Source organism: Felis catus, chromosome D1, assembly GCF_018350175.1.
Source record: "Felis catus isolate Fca126 chromosome D1, F.catus_Fca126_mat1.0, whole genome shotgun sequence".
NCBI classification, from domain to species: domain Eukaryota; kingdom Metazoa; phylum Chordata; class Mammalia; order Carnivora; family Felidae; genus Felis; species Felis catus.
Window position 1 is genome coordinate 25611162 of NC_058377.1, and position 24274 is coordinate 25635435.

Here is a 24274-nt window from a genome sequence, read left to right on the forward strand (position 1 = left end):
TTGAAAACAAACTGTTAGCCGCTACCCCCTCCTCATGGTATTTCAGTGTGGCTGTGATGAGGTCCCCGCCCGGAGCTGGGTGCTCTCACTGCAGCAGAACCTGCTGATTTCCGAGAGCCGAGAAGACAGAGGATTTTGCTCTCGTCTGAATTGTGTATGCTCCCTGGCTGGCAAGAGCGGGGGACTTCGTGTCTTTATGCAAAGAATGTAACAAAAAGCCGAAGCTTGTGTGCTCCCTGCAGTGACCCAGAGATCAGCTTTCCGGAGGCCTGGTCTGCGAGTCAAGTGGACCCGCTGAGGAGGGCAGCAGCAGGGACCTTGGCGTGACTGCTTTTGACATCCTTTCACCCGCCTAGAGCAAAGCTCATCAGCCACAGAAACCTGTCCTTTAGGGGTTCAGGACAGGAGAGAGGGAAAATAAGGGGAGAGGAAACAATGTAAAATTCGTGCTTCTTGGGACCCCATGTCTTGGGTCATTCCCCGGGCTAGCATAAAAACTCAGCCTAACTGTAAGGGTGAGCAAGGGAAAGGGTCTCCCTCCACGGTGGCATCAGGGACTTTCCTCCTCTGACTCCATTTGACTCATAACTATGGATGATGGGTGCATTCTTCCTGTGGACGGGAGGGACCACGGCAGAAATTTCTTTCACGTATTCCTGAGTAAAATGGAGATCTGGGGCACCTGGGTGGCTCAGTCGGGTAAGTGCCCAACTCTTGGTTTCAGCTCAGGTCATGCTCTCATGGCTGGGGGATTTGAGCCCCTAGTCAGGCTCTGCACTGACCGCACAGAGCCTGCTTGGGATCCTCTCTCTCCCTGTCTCTCAGCCCTTCCCCTGCTCAAGCTCTCTCTCAAAATAAATAAACCTAAAAAAAAAAAAAAAGAATGGGGAGATTCTCTGGACCCATCTTGACCTTTTTTTTTTTTTTTTTTTTTTGGATACGCTAGGGGCTTTTCCAACTCTGCTTCAGCAAAGCTTTTTCAGAGATGCAATTGTTTGCTCATCATTGATATCAGCCAGGCCATCATGTGGCAACGCTCTGACCACAGTCCCCTATCACCCAACTGACAGGCACATGGGAAATAACATTTGCCTTAATCTAAGGAAAATAAATTTTGGGAAGATACATCTGCTAGTATTTAAAAGAAAGAAAGAAAGAAAGAAGAAAATACATATGACAAATTTCAAAGTAAAGGTTTTTTTGTTGTGGTGGTGGTTTTTAGTGAACTCACAGACCTACTGGCATTTTTCTGATGTTTATTGCATATACGACGTATGAATGGCAATACGAGTAGCCACCTACTATTTTATCTCAGCAGTAAATGGTTCTTCTCCTCACTTGTATGGCTATTTTGTTTTAATTTTTTTATTTTTTTATTTTTTTTTTGAGATAGAGACACAGAGCATGAGCGAGGGAGGGGCAGAGAGAGAGAGAGGGAGACACACAATCTGAAGCAGGCTTCAGGCTCTGAGCTGTCAGCACAGAGCCCAATGTGGGGCTCAAACCCACGAACTGTGAGATCATGACCTGAGCTGAAGGCAGCCACTTAACCGACTGAGCCACCCAGGCACCCCTAATAGCTATTTAACAGAATCTTGTCTGTGTCACCTAGAAGTCTGAAAAAGAAGAGTGGAAACACATTAGCCAAGTAGGCTGTATGTTCAGAAACCCATGGAATTTGCATTTCAAAATGTAACTATTATCTCTGAACCTGCTAATTTTGAGTCTTAGGCAACTTCCATTACTTCTAAGTAACCCACACAGGGGAGAAAGAGGTAGATCTCTGGCTTTATCTGCCCCTCCCCCCCATCACAACTCCAGCACTAGGGTCCCAATGCCACCTCTCAGCATTGGGCTTCTTTTAGATTTGAGTACTTATTATGTCCTAAGAACTTTAGACACTCTATTTGGAAAATTCACTTACATTATCTCGTGTTACCTTCATTCAGAATCAAGCAGGTGAGGTACTGTTATTATCCCCCATTCTACGGATACAGAAATGAAGTTAATGGAGTATAAATAAACTACAGTAGGTGGTGCGCACGTGAGCAGCTGTTCAAGCTCAGATTTGAGGTCATATCTCTCCAACTTTAAAGATTGTGCTCAATAAACTCAAGAGGTGCCCTCTAAGTGCTTATAGTCTCCCTGGGAGGTGCTCAGGCAGCAAACCTGAATTTGAATCCCAGATTATACTCACTTGCTGTGTGACCTGAGCAAGTTATTCCACTTCTCTGAATTAACCATTTTCTCATCTGAAAAAATAGAGGTAATAATAGCACATCCCTCATAGTATTGCTAAGTATTGCTAAGAGGATTAAATCAGATTACTCGTATAAACAGTGTTTTGCGCTTAATATGTGTTATGATAATTGACTGCTGTGATCTATCTTCAATAATGAGAATGCAGGAAATATTATAAGTGTTGTGCTAATGGCATCTCACCCAAACTGGGTAAGGAGAGTCCCGTATCAAGACGAGTGCCCCATTGGCCATATACCTCTGCTGGCTCCCTGGGCCAGCAGGGGATCATGGGAAGGAAGGTTAACACAGCTTGGTCAGCATTTCTATGGGCAAATATGGCCATCCACTTAGCTCTGAACTCAAGCTGCCTTTCCAAGTTGCCCTTGTCTGGGCTTTCCAGCAAATGGATCAAGTAGGGTACTAACGTGGTAGGAGTCAAGGGACTGTGTGCTTCCCTCTGGGTCTAGGACTCAGTGACTGAGGGCCCAGAGCACCCTGATTTACAGGCCTAGTCTTTCTAGCAAAGGGAAGATGCTTTTCAGAATCTAATTACTAAGCCGAGGATTAACCGTAGAACTGAGTACCACAAGGGGTTAGGGATCCCATGCTTTCTGTCTTCTTCACGTGGAAGTCAATTTTTATGTCGCATGCTCTAAAACAACCTGGACGCAACAGTCTTTAGAAGAATAACTTGTCTTCCGTGTCCTGTCCAGAGTCAACAGAAACAGTGAGGTCGTTAAAAACTGAAGGAACTTCGTCACTGAGAATAGCTTGTGAATTTCGTGCTGAAGTTCTTTCTAAATTCAGTCTATCATCCCCAAATGAAATTCTCATCAACAATTCATCAGTGAAAAGCTCATGAAGACCAACAGGTCCTTCCTGTGAAGAGTTTTAAGTACAAGTAGGAGTTTTATGTATAAACTTTTCAAAGCTTTAGGGGTTGAAGTAAAAGTAAACAGCTTTACAAGACGTGTAAGATAGCAAGAGAGGCTCATGTGAAAAGCTGTATCTGCCAGCTCCATAGCTCCTCACATGGTAAAAGTGGCACCTTCGTCACTACACCCATATCATTTACCATGACATGAGTCCCTAACACAAGTCTGTTGGCCACAAGTCAGTTGCCCAGTGCCATGTTCCGTTTTTGCCTTTTCCTCTATGCCTGTCCCCCCTCCCTGCGCCCACTGCCACTAGAGCGCCTCAGAGAAGGTTCCCCATCATACAGCCAGAAGGGGTGTGGTCTTGGGATGTTCCTAAAGCTCCAGCCTTGAATGGCCAAAAGGGTGCTAGTTCCTTTCAGAGATGGTGAGAATGTTCTCCTCCCCAGCTTTCATTTTCCACCAGGATCTCAAATCAGCTTGTTTGGGGTCTAGTCTGCCCAAATCTATTATTCCCACTTTGTGGCCCTCATCTCTGGTCTCCTGCCCTTAGTAGACTTCTTAATTCAGTCCAGCAGGCCAGACAGGGAGCTGTTTTCCCTCATTTACTCCTTTTTCCCGGCCTCCCCCAACCACTAATTCTTTTCTCCATACTGTTCTAAGAATTAAAAAAGCCCTTTGCTTATCAATGATTGGAAATAGAAAACAGAGAGGGAGAGAGAGGAAGAGGGAGCGAGACAGAGAGAGAGAGAGAGAGAGTATGTGTGTGGGTGTATGCGCCTACCCACGCAGTATTCTCACTGGGCTTTCATAAGCTCAAACGAGTCACAGGGCATTATCAGGGAACGTTTCACGGGTGAGGAAGATCTTGTTTGCCTCAGAAAATGAGAAGCGTCGGATATGTGCGCAGGTGGAAAGGACAAAGAAAGGGTACTCACGGCCCAAGGACCACTGAAGTGTATGTGAGTGGGGCCCGCTGAGTGGAGCAGTGGAAACAGTTAGCGCTGGGCAGGAGTCGCGGGAGAGGGAAGCCATGAAATGTAAGGGTGGACATCTGGGGCCAAGCTGAGTTGTGGGAAAACAAGCAGGTGACAGTAGATTTGCTACGGTCAACACAGAGCGAGCTCTGGGAGGTATCGGAGCAGGGATTGTGGCAGGATGTATTTATGACTTTCAAGGGAGCTCCGTGCGCAAAGTGGGCTGAATGAGGGCGGAGCATACGAGTGTGTGTAGTCATAGTGGAAAGAGCCCGACGAAGACAGGCGTTGGGAAGGCACACGTGCCTGGAGGTAGACAAGTCAGACAGGAGGAGCGACAGATGTTCTGGAGGAGATCAGGGATCTCTCATCCTGCGATGTTGCCACTTGACTGGAGTTTCCATTGATTGTGAGCTACTTTCCAAAATGAGTTCGGACAGGTTTTGTGCCCTTTACTACACCTACACTTTGTCCTGTAAGTCTGCATTCTCATTTCCTTAAGAAGTCTCTCCACGGTCTGCCACCAGAACCCCCAACTTGTCTTATCTGTTTTCTGTTGCGATCTTTGCTTCGAACCTTGGTTTTGACACCTTGCATGGCCCCCTTGGACTTGAAACCCTGCTTTCTCTTGCTTCCTGGCCCACCATCTTTGGGGCTAATGATGAGAGGGATCTTTCATGCTTCCCCAGAGCATCACTATCCCCAGTCCTGCCTCCTAGGCCTCCTTCCTTCAATTTCTTCTCCCCTAAACTAGAAGATGGGAGATGAGAAATTCTGTAATTGGAAACCAAGATTTGTGCATGACGGAGCATAAAGCCGCTCTCCACAGTAGAAGACAATACCCTGTGGTGCGATTAACATGATTCCTTGAACGTAGTCTCTTTTTCTAGCAGAACTGGTGAGTGTTCTCCACCTTTGTCACCAAAAGCACATTTACGGGTCCTAGGTGGTGGTAACGTCATCTCTGCTCCTAGTATAGAACCCTAGGAATTTCAGGGACTCATGCTGAACTATCTGGAAGATTACAGTGTCAACCTTTCAACTTAGAACCGTAACACTGTGGGCCTGGATGACAACTGAAAACTGGTGTGGGATACAAAGGCAGGTCTGATCCCTAACTGACATGGAGAATGGATATAATAACCATAAGATAGTGGTTCCAGGCAGCACAGCTTTTCTCTGAGCCCGACACAAGGGCACTAGGTGGAAAATGAGCAAGGATCCCAGCGTATTTTAGGTCTGAATCAAGGAACACCCACTTGTTTGGGTGACGGGAGCCTTTCAATATTGTGTAGGTAGCTCAGCTTTGAAACTGCCATCTCTGGCCGTATCTACACTATCCAAAGCCTTCTGGTGCAGTAGCAGACTTCCTGGAGTGTGTTCCAGTAATTCTTCCCTGATCCCAGCAGGAAACAGCCACAGAAGAGCCTTTTTCTTTGAAATGTGGCTGCCCTGCTGGGGTTGAGAATGGCCCTGGGAGAAACAGCGACTTCAGTGACTTTAGCTGGTGGAGCAGCCTGTAATTTGACAGGTGTAGGGAGGGCTTACGTAAAGGTGGCCTATTGGGGCTGCCGTAACAAAACACCACACATTGGGTGGCTAAAGCAACAGCAATTTGTTTTTTCACAGTTCTGGAGGCTGGAAGTTCAAGATCAGGGTGCTGGCGGGTTCTGAGGGCTCTCTCCTTAGCTTGCGGATGGCTTGCTGCCTCTCCACATGGGGGACTCTGGGCGTCCAACAATTCTATTCCAAAGACACCAGTCAGACTGGATTGAGCCCATCCTAAACGTCTTATTTTAACGGAATCAGGCCCATCTAGAGGCCCTTGCTCCAAATACAGTCTGGTTCTGAGGTATTGGAGTTAGGGCTTCAACATGTGAATTTAAGGGAATGATTGACCCCATAACAAGTAGTTTGAGAGAATCTTTACTTGAACACCAGTAATCATGAGACCTAACATTTATTGGGGGTCACTATATGCCAGATACTGTTCTCTTTTTAAAAATGTGTATTTATTTTTTGAGAGACAGAGACAGAGTGTGAGCAGGGGAGGGACAGAGAGAGGGAGACACAGAATCCGAAGCAGGCTCCAGGCTCCCAGCTGTCAGCCCAGAGCCCGACGCGGGGCTCGAACTCATGAACTGTGAGATCATGACCGGAGCCGAAGTCACTTAACCGACTGAGCCTCCCAGGCGCCCTGCCAGAAGCTGTTCTAGATATTTGTCATATATTATTCCATCTCCTCTTCCTAATTACAGATTGTGTAATTGTAGATTATACAGATTGTAAATTAATCCTGCCCTCTAGATTGTGTCCTTCTTTTCTGCAAAGCGGTCCCCTTACTTTGGTGTGATTATGCGATACAGTGATTTTCACACCCTGGTCCGTGATGTGATGTGAGTTGGAATAGTGGGAGAATCTTATGGTGGTGCTTTGGCTGGTAGGCGATCTCTGCAAAGTGCAAGGCTTTCTTTCGCAATTCAGGCATCCACAAGCCAGACTTCCTCCGGGCGATGGGACGGTATGAGCGGGAAGACTGAGGGTCTTGCAGAGGGCCTCTCCTCGACTGCCCCCATCCACAGAGCTGAAATTCTGCCCTCGTTCCTGGGCAAACTGAATCATCAGATTAAGACAGGAAGCTATCCTCTCTAGGAGTCAGGCAAGAAAGCATGACAGAGCGCTGTCCCCAAGAGGCAGGCAGCCTCCCAGTTGAATCATGGATGTGTGTAAGATACACCAGCACACCCTGGGGAACCCCTGCGGAAACTGCTGGTTGTTTCTTACAAGCTAGACACCTGTATGTACCAAGGTTTTTCTCACTTAACCCACCTATCGGCTCTGAAAAAGCTATTCTTATTCCTGTTTACAGATAAGGAAACTGAAATTAGATGCAGCCACAGCCCCGGGCCCCACCCTTCCCCTGTGTGACCTTGGGCTGGATAGTTAACCTCTCTGGGTGGGTCTCACTGGCCTCACCTATAAAGTAAATGCTCACTTTCATATCCCCCTCCAGCCTGACAGCTCCACACAGCTGGTCAGAGGCCTCTCTGCTTATGGCTGACAGAGCTCGGCATTCAAGTGCCACTGGAACGTTGCACGTGCACGCTGTGTGACCACCCCTCTTGGCCTCTGGCTCCCCGCCCTCCTTTCTGCAGACACAACAGTGGAAGTGCTCCTATGGCTCCTCCTTCCCCACTCCACTGCCCAAACTCCCTCCTCACCCGGGATAACCTTCAGAGAACCTGTGGAGTTTGCATAGGAATAAACAGCCCCCCAGAGTGTGAGTCAATCAGCAACCTGGGCAACCGCCTGGGGCAGCCCTGGGCCACCCTGCCAGCTCAGAGGGAGAGGAGGTGAAGAGTAACCCTGGATGAACTGACACTGGGCTTTCGGTCTCCTTCTCTGACCCTCCAGGAGGCTCTGTCGGTGGTGAGCGACGACCAGTCCCTCTTCGACTCTGCCTACGGAGCGGCGGCCCATCTCCCCAAGGCCGACATGACCGCCTCAGGGAGTCCTGACTATGGCCAGCCCCACAAAATCAACCCCCTCCCGCCGCAGCAGGAATGGATTAATCAGCCGGTGAGGGTCAATGTCAAGCGGGAGTATGACCACATGAATGGATCCAGGTAAGCCCACCAGGCCTGTGCAGCTCCAGGGGTAGGTGCGGCCAGCTGCCAGGTGAGGGGCTGGTGGAGGCTTGAGGCACGCTTGCTCCCCAGGTGTCTGAGTCAAACGGATCTGACCAAAGTGGCTGCTGGTGCTGGGCCAGGGAGCCTGAGTCAGTCCCTAGAAAGCTGAGACAAGAGAAGGCTATAAAATTGAGGGCTGGGAGTAGAGTAGGGCCAGGAAGCCCTACTGGCTTCTAAGCCCACCTGGCTCTCTAAGTCTTAGTACCGCCCTCAACAGCCAGGTCAGAGTCAGACTCATGGCCCTCTGCCGATACTTGTGGAACACCTGTTGTGTGTCAGGCCCAGGTAGAGCTCCTCTTGGGGAAGCCCTTGTGAGAACCTACCCTCCCTGACCTGTTGAAGAAACTTGACCCCTCTGGGTGGGTCTTACTAGAGCAAAGGTGACCAAACCATCCTTATGGGAAAAGTCCAGAAGTGACGACAGAGGTGAGCCCATCTATGGTCTCACTGAGCAAGGGAGGACACATCATACTTGGAAAGTGTAGTTGAACTTGGTGGTGCCCAGGGCAGTAAGACTGTTCTTGTGGAAATGCAGGGAAGAGAGCCCAAGGAGAGAAGAATCAGAGGGTCAAGGAAGGGCATGCCCGGAGGACAGGTAGCCCAGACTTCATTCCCACTTCTGCCCTTGGACAAGCTATCTAGCTGTCTGATCACCAGCTGCCTCCTTCCTAGAACAGGACTAGAGGATCTGCTTCTTCATAGGCTTGTCCCGATGGTTAAGTCTGATGCTGTGGAGGAAGGACCCAAGACAGTGCTTGGGACTCAGAAAGTGCTCCACAGTGATAGCGATCCTCATGAGCAAAAAAGAGAGAAAATATTAGTCTCATTCATGAACTATCAGGCAAGTCAATGGGCCTATAGCACAAGGGGATAAAAATGAAAATTAATGAAGGGCCCTGAATGGCAGGCTAAGAAAATATGGAATTTATTCTGTATGCAGACACGGACTTTAAGCGTAGACTTGACATTTGACGTCTTCAGAGCGTCATTTACAGAACTGAGGGTCTTTGTATACAGCGGTGGGGAAGGGAGCCTCAGAAAGATAAGAAGGTAGTGAAATATCTCAGGTAAGAGATTACCAAGTTCTGAATTTGAGCGACTTTAATGATTAGGGAAATAAAAAGAAGTACATGCATGAAGGACACCCCAAAGGGATAATTAGCAGGGTTCAGATGGACAAACATTGAAGTCTCTGGGGGTTGGAGGGTATATGAGAGGAAAGAACAAAAAAATGGCTGGAGCTTGGATGATTTTAGGAAGGATGGTGATGTTATCCAGGGGACATAGGAAAGGAAATGCTTTGAGAAGAGATGTCAGTGTTCCCTCTGAGATTCCTGGGAGCAATCAGTAGAACATCCAGCTAAAAAATGTCTACTAGGCCTTGGAAACTAAAGCTCAGATAATATTTGGGGGCTGGAATGTAGGTTTGGGCATCATCTCTGGAGAGTTTTCACTAGAAGCGGATGAGGTCGGTAAGGAAACAAGTCCACAGAAGGAGAGAGAAGGGGGCGAGTGTGCAGCTGGGAAGGAGACCTCCCCCAGACAATCCCTGGTCTCCGACTCGCCTGTGGGAACCCCCAGCCCTTCCACATTCCAATCCCAGTAACCAGAACCAGTCACCGGAATCACAGCCGCCTTCCCAGAGTCTAGCCTTCTAGGAAGGCCCGGAGGTTCTGAGCCAGGAGCCCCTCACATGAGCATCTCTCCACACAGATAATAAGGATAGTGAGCCCCTCATAGTGGAAGGAGGGTATCGTTTGTTAAATATTTTTCCATATTATCTTATGGTTTGCTTCCCACCATGATCCCGTGAGGTGGATGTCGCCATTACATTTTGACATTTGAAGGCAAATTGGGCTTTGGGGGCGGGGAGTGGTAGACGCCTTGTCTGAGGACTTAGAGGAGGCAAGTCTGGCACCAGAGCTGGGCTTTTCTGATTCCTGGCCTGTGGGCCACCTCTCTGCTCCCTCCCTCCCTGTACATTGTGCCTTTGGGCTCCTGGTCCAATTTCTGCCGGCACTCAGCCTGGCAGCAAGGAAGGCGATTCAGCAATACCTCCCAAACTGGCCCAACCACAGGACCTTCCTGATGCTTATTGAAAATCCAGATTCCACCCTTGGAGAGTCTTTGGTCTGTTGTAGCCTGAATCCCAACCACTGCTCACCTCTGTTGCCCCGCCCCAACCCAGACAGGCAGCACCTGTCCTTCTAGGCTGCCTCAGTTGCCCCTGTTGTCCTCGCTTCTGCTTGCTTTCCTAAAGTCTGTTCTTCAGACTCACCCTTTCAGAATATTTATTTTTTTTATGTTTATTCATTTTTTAGAGGGGGAGGGGAGACAGAGGATCTGAAGCAGGCTCTCTGCTGTCGAACCCATGAACATGAGATCATGACCTGGGCAGATGTCGGTCACTTAACCAACTGAGCCATCCAGACACCCCATCCTTTCAGAATACTTAACTCTCTTGCTCAAAATCCTTTACTGCCTGTGACAAAACCCAAAGTCTTCTACCTGGCCCCCATTTCTATGAAACTCATTTTCTCCTTCCTGTCTCCCTCCTTCCTTCCGCACCAGCCACACAAGACTCTGGACCCCAAGCACTCTCCTGCCCCAGAGTCTCATGCCTGTATTCCTTCTTTTTGGAGCATTCCGACTCCATAGGAGTCCATAGGACTCTCTCTCCCACTTGTTTCAGGTCTCTGTGCCTGAATGTCACCTTTCAGCAGACCTCCCTCACCGCCTGCTCTAAGACAGCACCCATCACTCTTTGCCTTGCTTTGATTCTTCTTAGCTCTTCCTGGCTCGTATCACATCCCTCACTAAAATGAAGGCAGGGCCTCGTTTTGTTTACTGAGCAATGCCTGTCACCTGATCCGTGCTCCAGAAAGAGTTGTTAAATGAATGAGTGAGTGAATGCGTGGCTGACGAGACTCAATGGTGAAGATACTTCTTCAAAGCCATATGGGTCATGGTGTACAAGCCAGGACAGAAACCAAGGTCTGCCCACTTTGCCTCGGCTAGAGCCTGCATCTGTGCTCAGGGGGAGGCCACACTGTCGAGCTGACCTCTCACTCCCCCGCAGGGCACTCCGACCTATTAATCTGGGGCAAGGAAATCGAGTTTGCCAGCCATCCTTGGCTGCAGTCACACCAGAAGCCAGCTGGAGGAGAGCTGTGTGAACACCTCTAAAGAACAGACGTGGTATTTACGTGGCTCTGGTCGCACAAAGCAGCCCCTGCTTTTGATTTGCCCGTCCTGACCCCGACCGTCCGCAGGTGATAGAGTAGGTTCAGAAAGATGGATGGAGTCTCACTCACCCTGGGGGAACAAAGAAGATACCGTGGGCTCTCGGAGCCACGCAGGCTAGGGATGGCCATTGCCAGCACCTCGTAAATATTCTCCAGGAGCCCACATGTAAGCTGGCCTGGTGGGCAGCAGGGAGCAGGGGTTTTCAGAAAAACGTCTTTGCTGAGGATAGATTCTACTATTTGATCATGCAAAGAAGAAATGACACGATGAGATAGATGCCAGGCGATTTAAATCTCTCGTCCTCGACCCTGTGTGTTGACCCCATTTGGGGTCTCTTGGCTCATGGACCAGATTTGTGGCGTCCAAGGCAGTAGCCACTAGCCGCATGCTGCTTCTGAGCCCTTGAAGTGTGGCTAATCCAAAACTGACATGTGCTCGAGATCTAAAATGCACACCAGACTTCACAGACTTAGTGGAGGGGGGGGGGGGATAAAGTAAAATAGCTCATTAATTATTTTTTATACTGATGATGTTGAAATGATAATCTTTTGGTTGTAGTGAGTTCATATACTAATATATTTTCACATATTTTTAAATTCATTTCACCTGGTTTTTTATTTGAAAAATGTGACTACTGGAAAATGGAAAATTATGTCTGTGGCTCACACTCTACTTCAACTGGACAGCGCTGAGCTAGAATGCTTTGGACCATCCCACGATTCCCTCCATAGTCTCTGATAACTTGGGTTTTCCAAGTTACTTCATGCTTATTGGAATACCCACAGGTATTTGTGTCTCTGGAGGAGGTGTTCTCTGTGCCTAAAGCTATAATTCCCTTCTTGCTTTTCATCCCAGCATTAAGTCATTTGGCTCAGAATCAAGTGGAGAGATTGAGGTCTGGGTGGCTCAGAGAAAGCCTAGCTTGCCCGTGTTGTGGGAGGTTGGCTCTCTTTCTCCACATCTTCCTGTTGTGGCTGAATCTGCTAGAGTGAGTTGTTCTTGAAACAGCATGGCCCATATAGGTTCTGTGTAGGCTTCAGCAACTTGACCCCAAGCTGTGGTCTGCAAATAACTGTCAGCCGCATCCTGCTTCACCCAGAGGGATTGGGGAAAACAGCCCGTGAAGGAGAGAATAGTATGTTATGGAGGAGAAATGCAAGGACCTGCTTGGCTCATGTGCCTGGAACACAGAATCTGAGTCGGTGTTAGTCTACCCTGACATCCCCTATGGGACTGGCCAGCAGGATCTGGATGCTCTTAGGAGACACGTAGAGACTTCACATTCCACCTACAGGAAGATCGGCCTCACACACCCTGTAACTTCTGCCTCTATGACTGCAAAACACCTTCCTAAGGTGCTTCCTTAAGTTCTGAACCCTGTAGCATGGAGCATGTCACACATAACCTGGGTGGGAAGCTGTCCTCGGGGTTCCGGAGAAGCTGTGAGCACCTATCCTGTATGGAGATGAAACTAGCTATGGGGTTAGGGTGATGGCTATATTATGGATGGTTTTTTTTTCTCTTCTTGAAGTTTGCCTTTAACCCACTGCGTATTTCTTTTTATAAACAAGTCATAGGCACATGCCTGTGCACGGATCCTACAGAAATCCTAAAGACAATGCAGATTTGCTTAATTGTTGTACAGCATTAACATCACATGGGAGACACACGTGATAGGTCCTAACGCAACTGTGTGGTTTGGGTGGCCTTTGAGACTTCGCAGGAACTGTGTGAATACAGAGGATCCATGGAGAGCCAGCCTGGGCCACAGACCTGTGGATCCACGGGGTGCACTCTGAGTTGCTCTGGGTTGAATGGGAAGGTAGAGAAGATGTCTGTGTTTTGTTTTGTTTTGCTGTATATAGATATATTTTTAAAAATTATTTATTTATTTTAAAAAGTTTGAATCCAAGTTAGTTAACATCTGGTGTAATAATGGTTTCAGGAAAAGAATTTAGTGATTCCTCACTCACATATAACGCCCAGTGCTCATCCCAACAAGTGTCCTTCTCAATGCCCCTCGCCCTTTCGGTCCTTCCCCTCACCCAACACCCTTCCAGCAACCCTCAGTTTGTTCCGTGTATTTAAGAGTCTCTTATGGTTTGTCTCCCTCTCTGTTTTTATATTATTTTTGCTTCCCTTCCCATATGTTCATCTGTTTTGTATCTTAAATTCCACATATGAGTAAAGCCATGTGATACTTGTCTTTCTCTGACTGACTTATTTCACTTAGCATAATACACTCTAGCTCCATCCACACTGTTGCAAATGGCAAGATTTCATTCTTTTTGATCGCCGAGTAATATTCCGCTGTAGATAGATAGATATATAGATAGATACCACATCTTCTTTGTCCATTTATCAGTGTGTGTATGGACATTTGTTGTCTTTCCACACTTTGGCTATTGTCGATAGTGCTGCTATAAACATGGGGGTGCATGTGCCCCTTTGAAATAGCGCACCTGTATCCCTTGGATAAATAGCTAGCAGTGCAGTTGTTGGGTCGTAGGGTAGCTCTATTTTCAATTTTTTGAGGAACCTCCATGCAGTTTCCAGAGTGGCTGCACCATCTTGCATTCCCACCAGCAGTGCCAGAGGGTTCCTTGTTCTCCGCATCCTCACCAGCATCTGTTGGTGCCTGAGTTGTTCATTTTAGCCACTCTGACAGGTGTGAGGTAGTATCTCGTTGTGATTTTGATTTGTGTTTCCCTGATGATGGGTGATGTGGAGCATCTTTTCATGTGTCTGTTAGCCACGTGGATGTCTTCTTTGGAAAGTTGTCTAGTCATGTCTTTTGCCCATTTCTTCACTGGATTGTTTGTTTTTTGGGTGTTGAGTTTGATAAGTTCTTTACAGATTTTGGATACTAACCCTTTATCCGTTATGTCACTTGTAAACATAGAAGACATCTGCCATAGTCTAAAGGGGTCGTCTTCAGGAGAAGTCTTTGAAATCTTCTTTTACCCAAACACCCAAGATTTTTCACCTTGTTTTAAATTGCTTAACACCTGCAAGGCACTTTGGGAAACCGCTGGCGGTATTTTTAAAGCAGTGTTCACTGAACCCACAAAAATAGAACGGGAAGAGTCAAGAGCTTATGTCCCAAGGGGAAAAGAGAGGACAAGGCTGCAGGGTCCATGTCACCTTTGCTGCGGCCTCCCCTGCCATGGCTTTCTGCCATCCTGAGAGGGAGATGCTCTGAGTTACGCTCTTTGAGCCAGCACCTCCTCCTGCTCTGTAGTGGCCACCCCAGGCCCCCTCGTCACCTGTCCTAGTGCTATCAGCTGCCTGCGGGCCCCAACCCCACGTCAGCTGTAAGTGCAGGTCTCAATACAAATTAGCAGCCGTGCAGGCAAGCTGAGTGGCCAAATCTCTTCCCCTCCATCCGTGCGCCCCTCCCCCTCCCTCTTGTTTTCACTGGGCCTCTTCACAGGCGCCAGCTGCCTCACCGAGAGCAGCCTGTAGGCTGGGCTTCGCCAGTACCCACCCTTGGCAGTAGCTGTCAAGCCCGATGGACGCATGTAAGGCGTGTGCTGTCTGGTGGAGACTCAGCGCCCAAGAGCTTGAGAATGGAGGGCAGCGTGGCAGGCCGGAGGTTAAAGGCATGGCTCTCCTTCCTTTTCCCCCTGGGCGCTCGGAGGAGGGCCGGCCTGGGCAAGTGTGGTGGACCAGGGAGATGCCAGGCTTCTCTGAGGGCCCCCCTAGAGGAGGGGTCTGGGACTGAGGACAGGGCCTCATTCCAGAGGAGAAGCACCCACGAGTGGGCGGCCAGACAGCTTGCCTTGTGTTGCCAGGGAGTAGGTGCATCCAGAGGGGTGGTGGGGGGAGGAGCGAGGAGGAAGCAGAACTAGGAGAACTTACGTGGAGGTTCCATCTACCGTTTGGCCCCCAGTGGTCACCCCGGCAAGAGAACCCCGGTCCTGGCTGTGCTTCTGATGTCCTCTTCTGGGAGCCGGCCGATCCTGTGACCTGGGCACCCACCTTCCCGGCAGGTGCTCATCTTAGGGCTCATGGCTCTTCTTTTCACCAGGTGCCTTTTACCAAATGTTTCCTCTTTTTGCATTTATTTTTGCCTATTCCTGGCACCAAGGCCCGGCCCTGCCATCAGTGGCTAATGCATAAAGGGTTGCTCCGCTTTGGCAATTTCTGTGGCTCTGACTTTTCACCCCTGCACGGCAAGAGGTCGGTTTTTAGCTCAGAAATCACCAGCGGCCCAGCTGACAGGGGAAATCAGTTTTTGAATCTTGTCTCCCTGATATTGCCGATGGGGGGCACGGCCTATGGAAGAGCACCCACTCTTCCGTCATGCCCGCCCCCAGCTGGATGTTGCTCTCCTCCCCGAAAGTTCTCTCACCCCTGCCCACGGCCCTTGCACTCAAGCATCCGGCAGAGGAAGCGCGTGCTCTGGCCACCCCACCCTCTGCCACGGGGTTCCCAGCCAATGAAAACGTCGCTCCCTTGGTTGAAGGCCAACTTAATCCTGCAAACTCCCACTGCACTTGGGTTGTTTCACTGTGGACAAGTATGTTGGGAAAGGGCGCCAGGCCGCGGCGGCGTGCGTGTGCATGTGTTTTGGGGATGTGCACGTGTCTGTGTGTGTGTGCACGCGTGTACTCGTGGGCGCGTGTGTGTGAGTGCGCGCACGCGCCTTCCTGCGGTTAGCCATGAGGAGGGTGGGGGACCCGGCGAGCTTGGCCAGAGCTCCGCTCAGACACAGGACCAGGGTCTTTCTGGGACTGCTTCCGGACGGGCCAAGTCCTTCAACAGCAGAAGCCAAAGGGCCAAACTGGTGAAAAGCCCTGATGTGCTACTGCCTCTCCGCAGACTGCCATGGGGACATTAAACCTTCAACAATCTGGGGCTCTGACGGCTGGTTCTTGGTTCTCTGCCTGGAAAAACAGTAGGCGAATAGTAAAACCTTAAATTCTAACATGTGTAAGTTATACATCTTATTTTCATTTTCAGCCCATGTTCCCCTCTGTAAGACATCAGGAAAAAATTACCGTCTGACTTCTAATATCTCAGTGGAGCATTTATCTCCCAGCTATGATAAGTGATCTTCAATATTTTTTTCCTTTCAGATTAAGAGACAAATTCATTTAATTGTCTTTTATTGGATGTGCTCTGGCCCCCCTGCCCTGCCTGGGCCCCCAGCCCCCACCCCTGCCCCCTCTCTTCCCCCCGCCCCCCAACCCCGGGCCGTTACTCCCTTCCTCTGTGTTAGGGACTGCTCTCCCGGCCTCTGGAGGTGCCGCCACCGGCCGCGGGATGGGCGAGGCCCTATCTAGCACGACCTGGCTCCTTCAGTCCTCATGATGGTTGGTCCCTGCCCAAAGCAGAGTGAGGAGGGCAGCGGCCAGGCCCCTGGGAAGCCTGGAGTCATTCTGCGGCCCAAGGTTGGGCAGCTGTAATCTGAACCTTATCTGAACTCCTTGGTCTGAAGGCCTGGTTTGGAGCTCTTGAGAGAACTGGCTGTCTCCCAGGTCCGATGCTTCCTGCCCTGTGCAACCACGGCTGCAGCCTCTCCAGGGCCTTCCAGTTGTCTCCTTTGGTCCTGCTGCTGCCAGAGGGGCTGAAGGGAAGCTAGGGCAGGGCAGGACCGCACTTCCCCCAGGCACGCTGGGAGGGGCCGCGATGCTGGGCTGGCGGGGTATGTGGAGCGTTCTGCTGGCCCGCTCCTGGGCACGGGTGGCCACAAGTGGAGTGTCGGCTTAGATCTCCAGACGGCTGCTCATTGCTGAGCTGGCGCCAGGGAACAGGCTCCCTGCACCCATGTTGCAACACACCAGGTGCTAACTGGGCTCCGTACATCCAGACGGAGTTGGATGACTTTTGCCTTTTGCACTTCCTTCTGGTTCTTCCGTGAGCGTGGCATCCAGGGTTGCAAAAGGCCACAAAGGCCACAGCCTTTCTATCAGGTTAAAGTTCTTGGATTCTATTCCTTCTTCATGAAGCAACCAGCCCGTGTGTGTGTGTGTGTGTGTGTGTGTGTGTCTGTGTCTGTGTGTTAAAGTAAGCTCTGTGGAATGCCTGCATGGCTTAGTCGGTTAAGCAACCAACTCTTTCAGCTCAGGTCATGTCTCATGGTTAATGGGATCAAGCCCCATGTCGGGCTCTGTGCTGACAGCACAGAGCCTACTTTGGATTCTCTCTTTCCTTCTCTCTCTGCCCCCCCCACCCCGACTTGTGCTCTCTCTCTCTCTCTCTCTCTGTCTCTCAAAATAAATAAATTAATTTGAAAAAATAGGGGTGCTTGAGTGGCTCAGTTGGTTGAGCATCCAACTCTTGATTTTGGCTCAGGGCATGATCCCAGGGTCAGGGGATCAAGCCCCACGTCAGGCTCTGTTCCTGACAGAATGAAGCCTGCTTGGGATTCTCTCTCTCCCTTTCCCTATGCCCCTCTCTTCCTCGCACTCTTTCTCTCTCTGAAAATAAGCATTAAAAAAATGAAAAAATAAAGTAAGCTCTATGCTCAACGTGGGATTCAGACTCAGGACCCAGAGATCAAGAGTCACATGCTCTACCAACTGAACCAGCCAGGCACGCCCGTATGGGTGTTTTGATGGAAAAGCTTAACACCAAAGACCTGAGTCCTGCTCAGGTCACACTAGCTGTGTGACCCTGGGCCAGTCACCTCACCTCTCAGTTCCCTTAACCATAAAGAGGAGATATGAACCGTTGGATGGGTATTGGGAAGTTAAAATAGAACCGGGTACACGAAATGCATCAAAATCATATATGTACAGTAGAAATACTTCACTCAGCAAACATTGATCACTCGTCTCCTATAGAAGGCACTACGTAAGACGTTGAGATTTAAAGGAGGAAGTACTGTCAATCTCTCAGGAAACTCCCAATCCAGCGGGGGAAGAGGACCCGCTAAGCTAACAATCACCCAGCGTGACCAGAGCTAGAACCATGGCAGAAACAGAGTGCCGGGGTGGGGGTGGGAGGCGGAGGCCTACCTGGGGGCCAAGGCCAGGGCAAGTGCTGTTGGAGCACAGGTTGCCTGGCAACAAGGCTAAAAATGTCAGCTGCCGTCAGATTGGGAGGGCTGTGATGCGGTCCTGAGAAGTCCAGACTCTAGTCTGAGGCCAGTAGGGAGCTGCCAAAAGTTTTTAAGTGCCGTAATTATAGGATTGGGCTGGGATTTGAAAACCCTGGTGGCGGCATGGAGGATAGAAATAAGGCAGCAGCAGCGTTGCACCAAGTGGGGCTGGGGAATGGCGCCATGATTGTCTGCCCACGCTGTGCTGATGGCAGCCGGAGTGATGACTTCCTCTGGGCTTTGTGTCCTCTCGCCTCAGGGAGTCTCCAGTGGACTGCAGTGTTAGCAAATGCAGCAAGCTAGTTGGTGGAAGCGAGTCCAACGCCATGAACTACAACAGCTACATGGACGAGAAGAACGGCCCCCCTCCTCCCAACATGACCACCAACGAGAGGAGGGTCATCGTCCCCGCAGGTACTTTGGGAACCAGGCTGCCGGCTGGCATCCGTGCCCTCACTTTCCTGGGCTAGTAGTTGGAGGGCGGGCTTGTCCCGGTTGGGCATCTGAACCTTTACCTGATACCCTATTCGCTATGGAAGTGCTGACTTAGGAGAGCTACCTTCCTCACCTTCCTTCCCACTGTCCTTCAAGATAGTGTCCCAAGTGTCACCAGCACCCTGAAGGGCAGGTGCTGGGAGCCCACCCTCAAACAGGTCACGTCATAGACTCGACCTCAGGACACGGTACCACAGGATGAGGACTGCCAAGAGGGCAGAGGCAAGGCCGTCTGAAACCAGAAGGAGTCCCAGGAACTCCTGGACGGGCCCGCCCTTGCCTTTAAGGAGAAGAGTGGCCGCAGAGGTCTGTCATGTCCATCAGGCAGTACTTCCTGGCATCTGCAAGCTTCCACCTTTCCAAAATTACAGCCAGCTCTCTTCGTTTCAAAATAGAAATAACTATATTTAACAAATGGAGTGCCTTAACGTGTGCAGCAAGTTATGTCATTATGTAAAAATAGCCTATTTTTCCTAGGTATTGGTGCTGTTTGGTTACAGAAAATAAAATCATTGTTCAAGCCTTCCGTCCATTGGCCGGATGCTCTGCCTCAGCTAGACCAGCTAGCTCAGCAGCCTGGTCAGAAAGGGGGTTTGAAAACTGAAGCGGGTAGAGTCGGTGCCAGGTAGAAGGAGCGAGAACGTCCAAATCTTAAGCAGAGTGAATTACAGGGCAGGGATTAAAACTAATCTTACCAAAATAACATGACCAAAAAGGCACAACCCCTTCCATTCGCAAAAGTGTAAGTGCCGTGGTGTCTGAGGGCAAAGGATTAGACATCTCTTTGAGGTAGTGCAAAGGAATTTGCTTGTTGGCCTAGAAGGCATGGTTTTGTAATGAGCCTCTCCTTCCTACGCCCTTTTGTATTTATTTTCCATGGGAAGCCGTGTCTCACCATCTCGTAGGACTATGGCCTCGTAGCATCCCTATGCGCCGGGCCAAACTCAAGGTGGCAGAGGGTGGGAGGTGTGGGACCCAGGGAGGCAGGAGGAGCTGGGAAAATAGGAATTTTTCTGTGCCCTGCAGGACCTGAAAACTATTCATAAAGGATTTTTTTGAGTTTCCCTTTTCCACAAGCACGTGGCTTCACACAGGAGGAGGGAGAGTAGTTCCTATTTTCTGAGCACTTTCCAGATACCGGGCGCATTTAACTGCTTTCTCTACTTACACTACTTATATCATTTAACGTTTGATCCCCTCCCTCTCTCCCTCCCTCAGACACCAGGAATGTTTAGCTCAGGTGCATTTGTAAGGTCCAAGAAAACCGTGTTCCTTCCTTCTCATCAAAGGAAGCAGACAATGAAGGAACGATAATGCAGACAGGGTGGGGACCTCGCTGCTCTCCCCTAAGCAAAGCCAAGCTTCGCCAGGCCTTTGCACATCTGGCATCAGACTGCCCTGTTTTGCCAAACAGTGGCCAGCGTGGGAAGGCACTCTTGGGCACTGAAGAGTCAGGGCATCAGAGATTGTCTCTGAACCAAATATGGAAGCCATCTCATTTTCGTAGTCACTTTTGGGAGGAGAGAGGGGGCAAACAGACAGGCTGCTTGGTTGACCCTTTCACTCTGAGTTGGTGTTGAAATACTTCCAAAAGGAATATCAAAATGTCAGCCTTCAGTGGACCAAGGTAATAATAATGATAGCAGTAATGGTGAAAATAGCGTGAATTCTTATCAAAGGGTTTTCAAAGCCTTTCTTGCAATGAATTCGCTGGCTATGGATTTACTTCATTACTTTCCCTCTGGTGAGATCTTTCAACATTATCATCAGACATTCTGGCTTCCTCCAGGCCAGCCGCCTGGACATGAGGGAAAGTTTCATTTGGGGGAAAGTTTCATTTGGGCAAGTCCACAAATCAAGGCAATAAAACATTTGTGAAACAACTGATTGAATTTATGGTGGAGATTTTGAGACAAGTATAAACGAGGGCTCTGGTTAATCACCAGTTTCAGGTTCAGATGGGAAGAAACTAGGACTAAATCATCCAGGAAATACATTTGGAAGAGTTTAGCGTGATCCAGAGTGGAAGCTTTAGAATTCATTGTGCTGTAAAGGGAGAGAAATAATATTGTGATAGAGCCCAAAGCAAGAGAGGAAATATTAAAATAAATTAAATACATGGTGTAAAATCGAATTTGAGGCCTCGAACACTAAAAGTGAGGAGTCAGGATGAAGCAAAGGAGATCAGATGAAATAAAAATGCTGCGTAATCCATTGCCCACCTGTGCCGTTTTCCTTTAGAATTCTGAAATGGTACAAAATATTTCCATTTCCCAGTGGCCCATGCCTAGTTGTTTCTGGAGAGTAAAAGAGGTCAACAAACCAAGAAATTGTTGAGAGAGAGAGAGAGAGAGGGAGGGAGAGAGATGCATATAGACTTGTACAATGAAGCGTTAGGAGGAGCTCTGTTATTTGGCAGAACAGCTCACAGGTGGGAAGGCAAGAGGAGGGGCTTTGGGTCAGGGGGACCCACCCCCTCCACCAAGTGAAGTCCTGGGAAGGCTCAACTTTGAGCTGGGGACTTAACCTTTCCAAACCCCTCTTGCAATCTGTAAAATGAAGACAAAAGCCATTTTGCTGGATTTTCTAGATGCGTGAGCCACGGGCCGTGTGAGGCAGCTGGCACACGGTAGGCCCCCCAGATCCAGGCCAGTTACCGGGTACTGGTTGTTGGGCGGCAGTCTGTGACCTGAACTCCAAAGTCTCTTCTCTCCTCTTTTGCCATCTCTTGTACCTCCAGCGCCAGGACAGCAACCACTCCCGCCCGTGGGCCGAGGCTGGGCCCTTCGCAGAGCAGACTCAGCCCCCGCCACCTAGATACTCACATGTAAAAACCAAGGAGAAAGGGAGAACCCATGGCAAACAAGGGTGATCAGCAGAAGCTCTGAGTAAAAGTGCTGGGGAATTCGTGTTCGGTGAGAGGGAGGCCACAGAACTTCGCTCCCTTCCCCACGGCCACTCCTAATCCTCCAAACCTGGTTCCCATATTTGCCCAGAACCTTCACAGACTCTGAATGAGAGGGTGAAGGGCTGAGAAGGTGCACAGATATCCTTTCCTGGGAAATATGCTAAGGAAGCAGGCCCAGTAGAAGCTGGGGGCTGACAGCTTGCCTACAAGGCCAAGCCTCCTCCCCTCGTCCAGGCAGCCTTCCGTGTTTCTCCAAGTTCACACTATTCCCCTCCAGCCATGATTCCTTCAACTACCACCATGAAATTTGTTGCTTAATTATGTGGTTTCCCGCCTAAATGTTTCACATGGGCAGATATCTCATGTGGCCAAGAGCCATGCAGTTTTCTTCTGTGATGGGCATTTTTTTCTGATGGGCATATTTAAGGTGTCTATTGGATTTGCTGATAATCGGTTGCCAAGGAAAGAGATGGCTTCCAGTCTGTGATAAGATACAAGCGCTCTACCTGCTGTGGAATTTGCTGGAACTCATCGCCAGCCCTCAAAGCATACCCACACCCATCATCCACACACCTAGCCAGAAAGGAGCTGTGAGGCCCCTGGGTGGAGAGGACCTCCATCATCACATTATTTTTGTTCACTCAAAGGCTGAAGGGCTGAAAGGTTTTCTCTCTCCAGTGCGTTTCCCTCATCTCTGGGGACTTAAATATCATAAAAAAACGTTTGGGGGATGATCTGGTAGAAATTTCAACCCAGCTGTCTCCACAAGGAGAAAACCCAGGTTGGATTTATGTTAAAGGCTCACAGTGCTGGGTTTTCCAACTGTACAGATGGAATTGCAGTAAAAGTGTACACATATGTGTTCCCTTCTGTAGCCATCGGAGAGATCGGTGTTCTTCCCGTGCAATCGTTAATGTTCTTAAGATACAGATGGTTTCCCTTTCCAGAGGACTTTGGTCCCTGGGTCCGTGGAACTGTGTTTACTTTCATTTGGATGCCACCATTTCTCCAGCAAAGGTTTTAATGGCCCTCCAAATACTTTAAAGGGAATGTTCTGTCATGATGCCTAGGGAGATATCTAAGAACCTCCCCGGAGTGCTAAGTGGTTCAGGCAGTGCCAGATGTGGAGGAGCCAGATGGGAGTTCTAGGAGGACCATCTGGGAGGGAACCCACTTTCCCACTGAAGGAGAGAGTGGGGGGAGGGAGAAGGGGGGAATGGGGAAAGGAGGAGGACAAGGAGAAGGAGGGATGGGGAGAGAGAGGGTATATGCAGCCTTCATGAAGGCAGGGGAGTCCTGGCCGGCCCTGCCCTTGCTAATGAGCCCTCTCCTCTGCAGACCCCACGCTGTGGACTCAGGAGCACGTGCGGCAGTGGCTGGAGTGGGCGATAAAGGAGTATGGCTTGATGGAGATCGACACATCCTTTTTCCAGAACATGGATGGCAAGGAACTGTGTAAAATGAACAAGGAGGACTTCCTCCGAGCCACCTCCCTCTACAACACGGAAGTGCTGTTGTCACACCTCAGTTACCTCAGGGAAAGTAAGTGTCCTGTCTGTTTCTGGGCAGCGGAGCCCCTCGGAGGGTGTGGCCGAGTCCCCAGGGCTGGGAGAAGACTCTGAACGGCCCTGTCAAAATGAAGACCGATTTCCCATGGAGCTAATCCAGGAAAAGGAAACTGGTTCCCCCCACAGTCAGTTTATGTTGGGCAGATGCTACCGGAGCCTCACACGTCAAGGCCTGTGAAGTTGCCAAGGTCTCATGGGCTCCTACAGACCCTGAAAGGGGGCTGACCCAGTCCCGTAGTGTCAAGGGAAGCGGAATAAGAACTGGAGAAAAAAGCAGGGAGCTGTGACCCGCTGGGGCCTGCCAGAGTGTAGTTGCCAGGAGAACCCCTTTCCAGAAACCACTTTGCCCTGGAATTATAAATAGATGGACACCCTGGCTGGTATTTTCGTGTGCAATGATTCAAAGTTCCTCCGGTAAACTCTAGATTCATGGGTTTAGGATTTAAGGTGTTGAAAACGTACACATTAGCTTCCTCTTCTCTTTGGTGTCATTCTGGCCCACCCGAACCCCACCTTTGCGGGCTGCTCACTACGCACCCTTCCTAGCCAAACGGGAGCAGCCGACCTTCCATGTGCGTGAAGGTCTCTTGGACATGTTCTTCTGGCATAGCGAGAAGGAAAAAAGAGCTTTGGAAAAGGCGATTTTATGAAAGAAACTGTGTAGTCGTTCAAAAGATTTATCCGATATCAGAGTTCTCAGGCACCAAGATCCCATCATTTCCATGTGCATTTCATTTACTATTAAATATGCACAGAGATAGGAACAATTCTTTCAGGCATGCTAATAGCCTCAGCCCTAACGCTTCACTGGAAATCCAAGCGTGGTGGTAGGTATATCAGTGACCCCAAGTACTGAAGGATTTGTCTGTGGCCAGAAAAGGTGGCACAGAGATCAGGGAGGTGATGCTGCAGGAAGACTGATGGGGGTTCTTTCTACGAGGGAGTTTTTTAACAGTCAGCCCTGAGCAGGGATAGACAGGCAACCTTGGGATGCAGTGTTTGCCGTCAATAGCCAGAGCTGCCTGGGGGCGCCTGGGTGGCTCAGTCGGTTGAGCGTCCGACTTCGGCTCAGGTCATGATCTCGCGGTCTGTGAGTTCGAGCCCCGCATCGGGGTCTGTGCTGATGGCTCAGAGCCTGGAGCCTGCTTCCCATTCTGTGTCTCCCTTTCTCTCTGCCCCTTCCCTGCTCATGCTCTCTCTCTGACTCAAAAATAAATAAAAAACATT

The 24274-nt window shown here is 49.6% G+C and overlaps 1 protein-coding gene across 5 annotated transcripts in view; it reads left to right on the plus strand.

Annotated features, from left to right (window-relative positions):
• The window catches only part of FLI1 (Fli-1 proto-oncogene, ETS transcription factor), a 130049-nt gene that overhangs the window by 66646 nt on the left and 39129 nt on the right, over nucleotides 1-24274 (plus strand). For 4 of the 5 annotated variants that reach the window (XM_019811546.3, XM_019811548.3, XM_019811549.3 and 1 more), the window contains 3 exons: nucleotides 7508-7719; nucleotides 18336-18490; nucleotides 22818-23021. In XM_019811546.3, coding sequence (XP_019667105.1) covers nucleotides 7508-7719; nucleotides 18336-18490; nucleotides 22818-23021 — 571 coding nt within the window. The remainder of the gene's footprint in view (nucleotides 1-7507; nucleotides 7720-18335; nucleotides 18491-22817; nucleotides 23022-24274) is intronic. The other variant, XM_011286486.4, reaches the window with a different exon arrangement.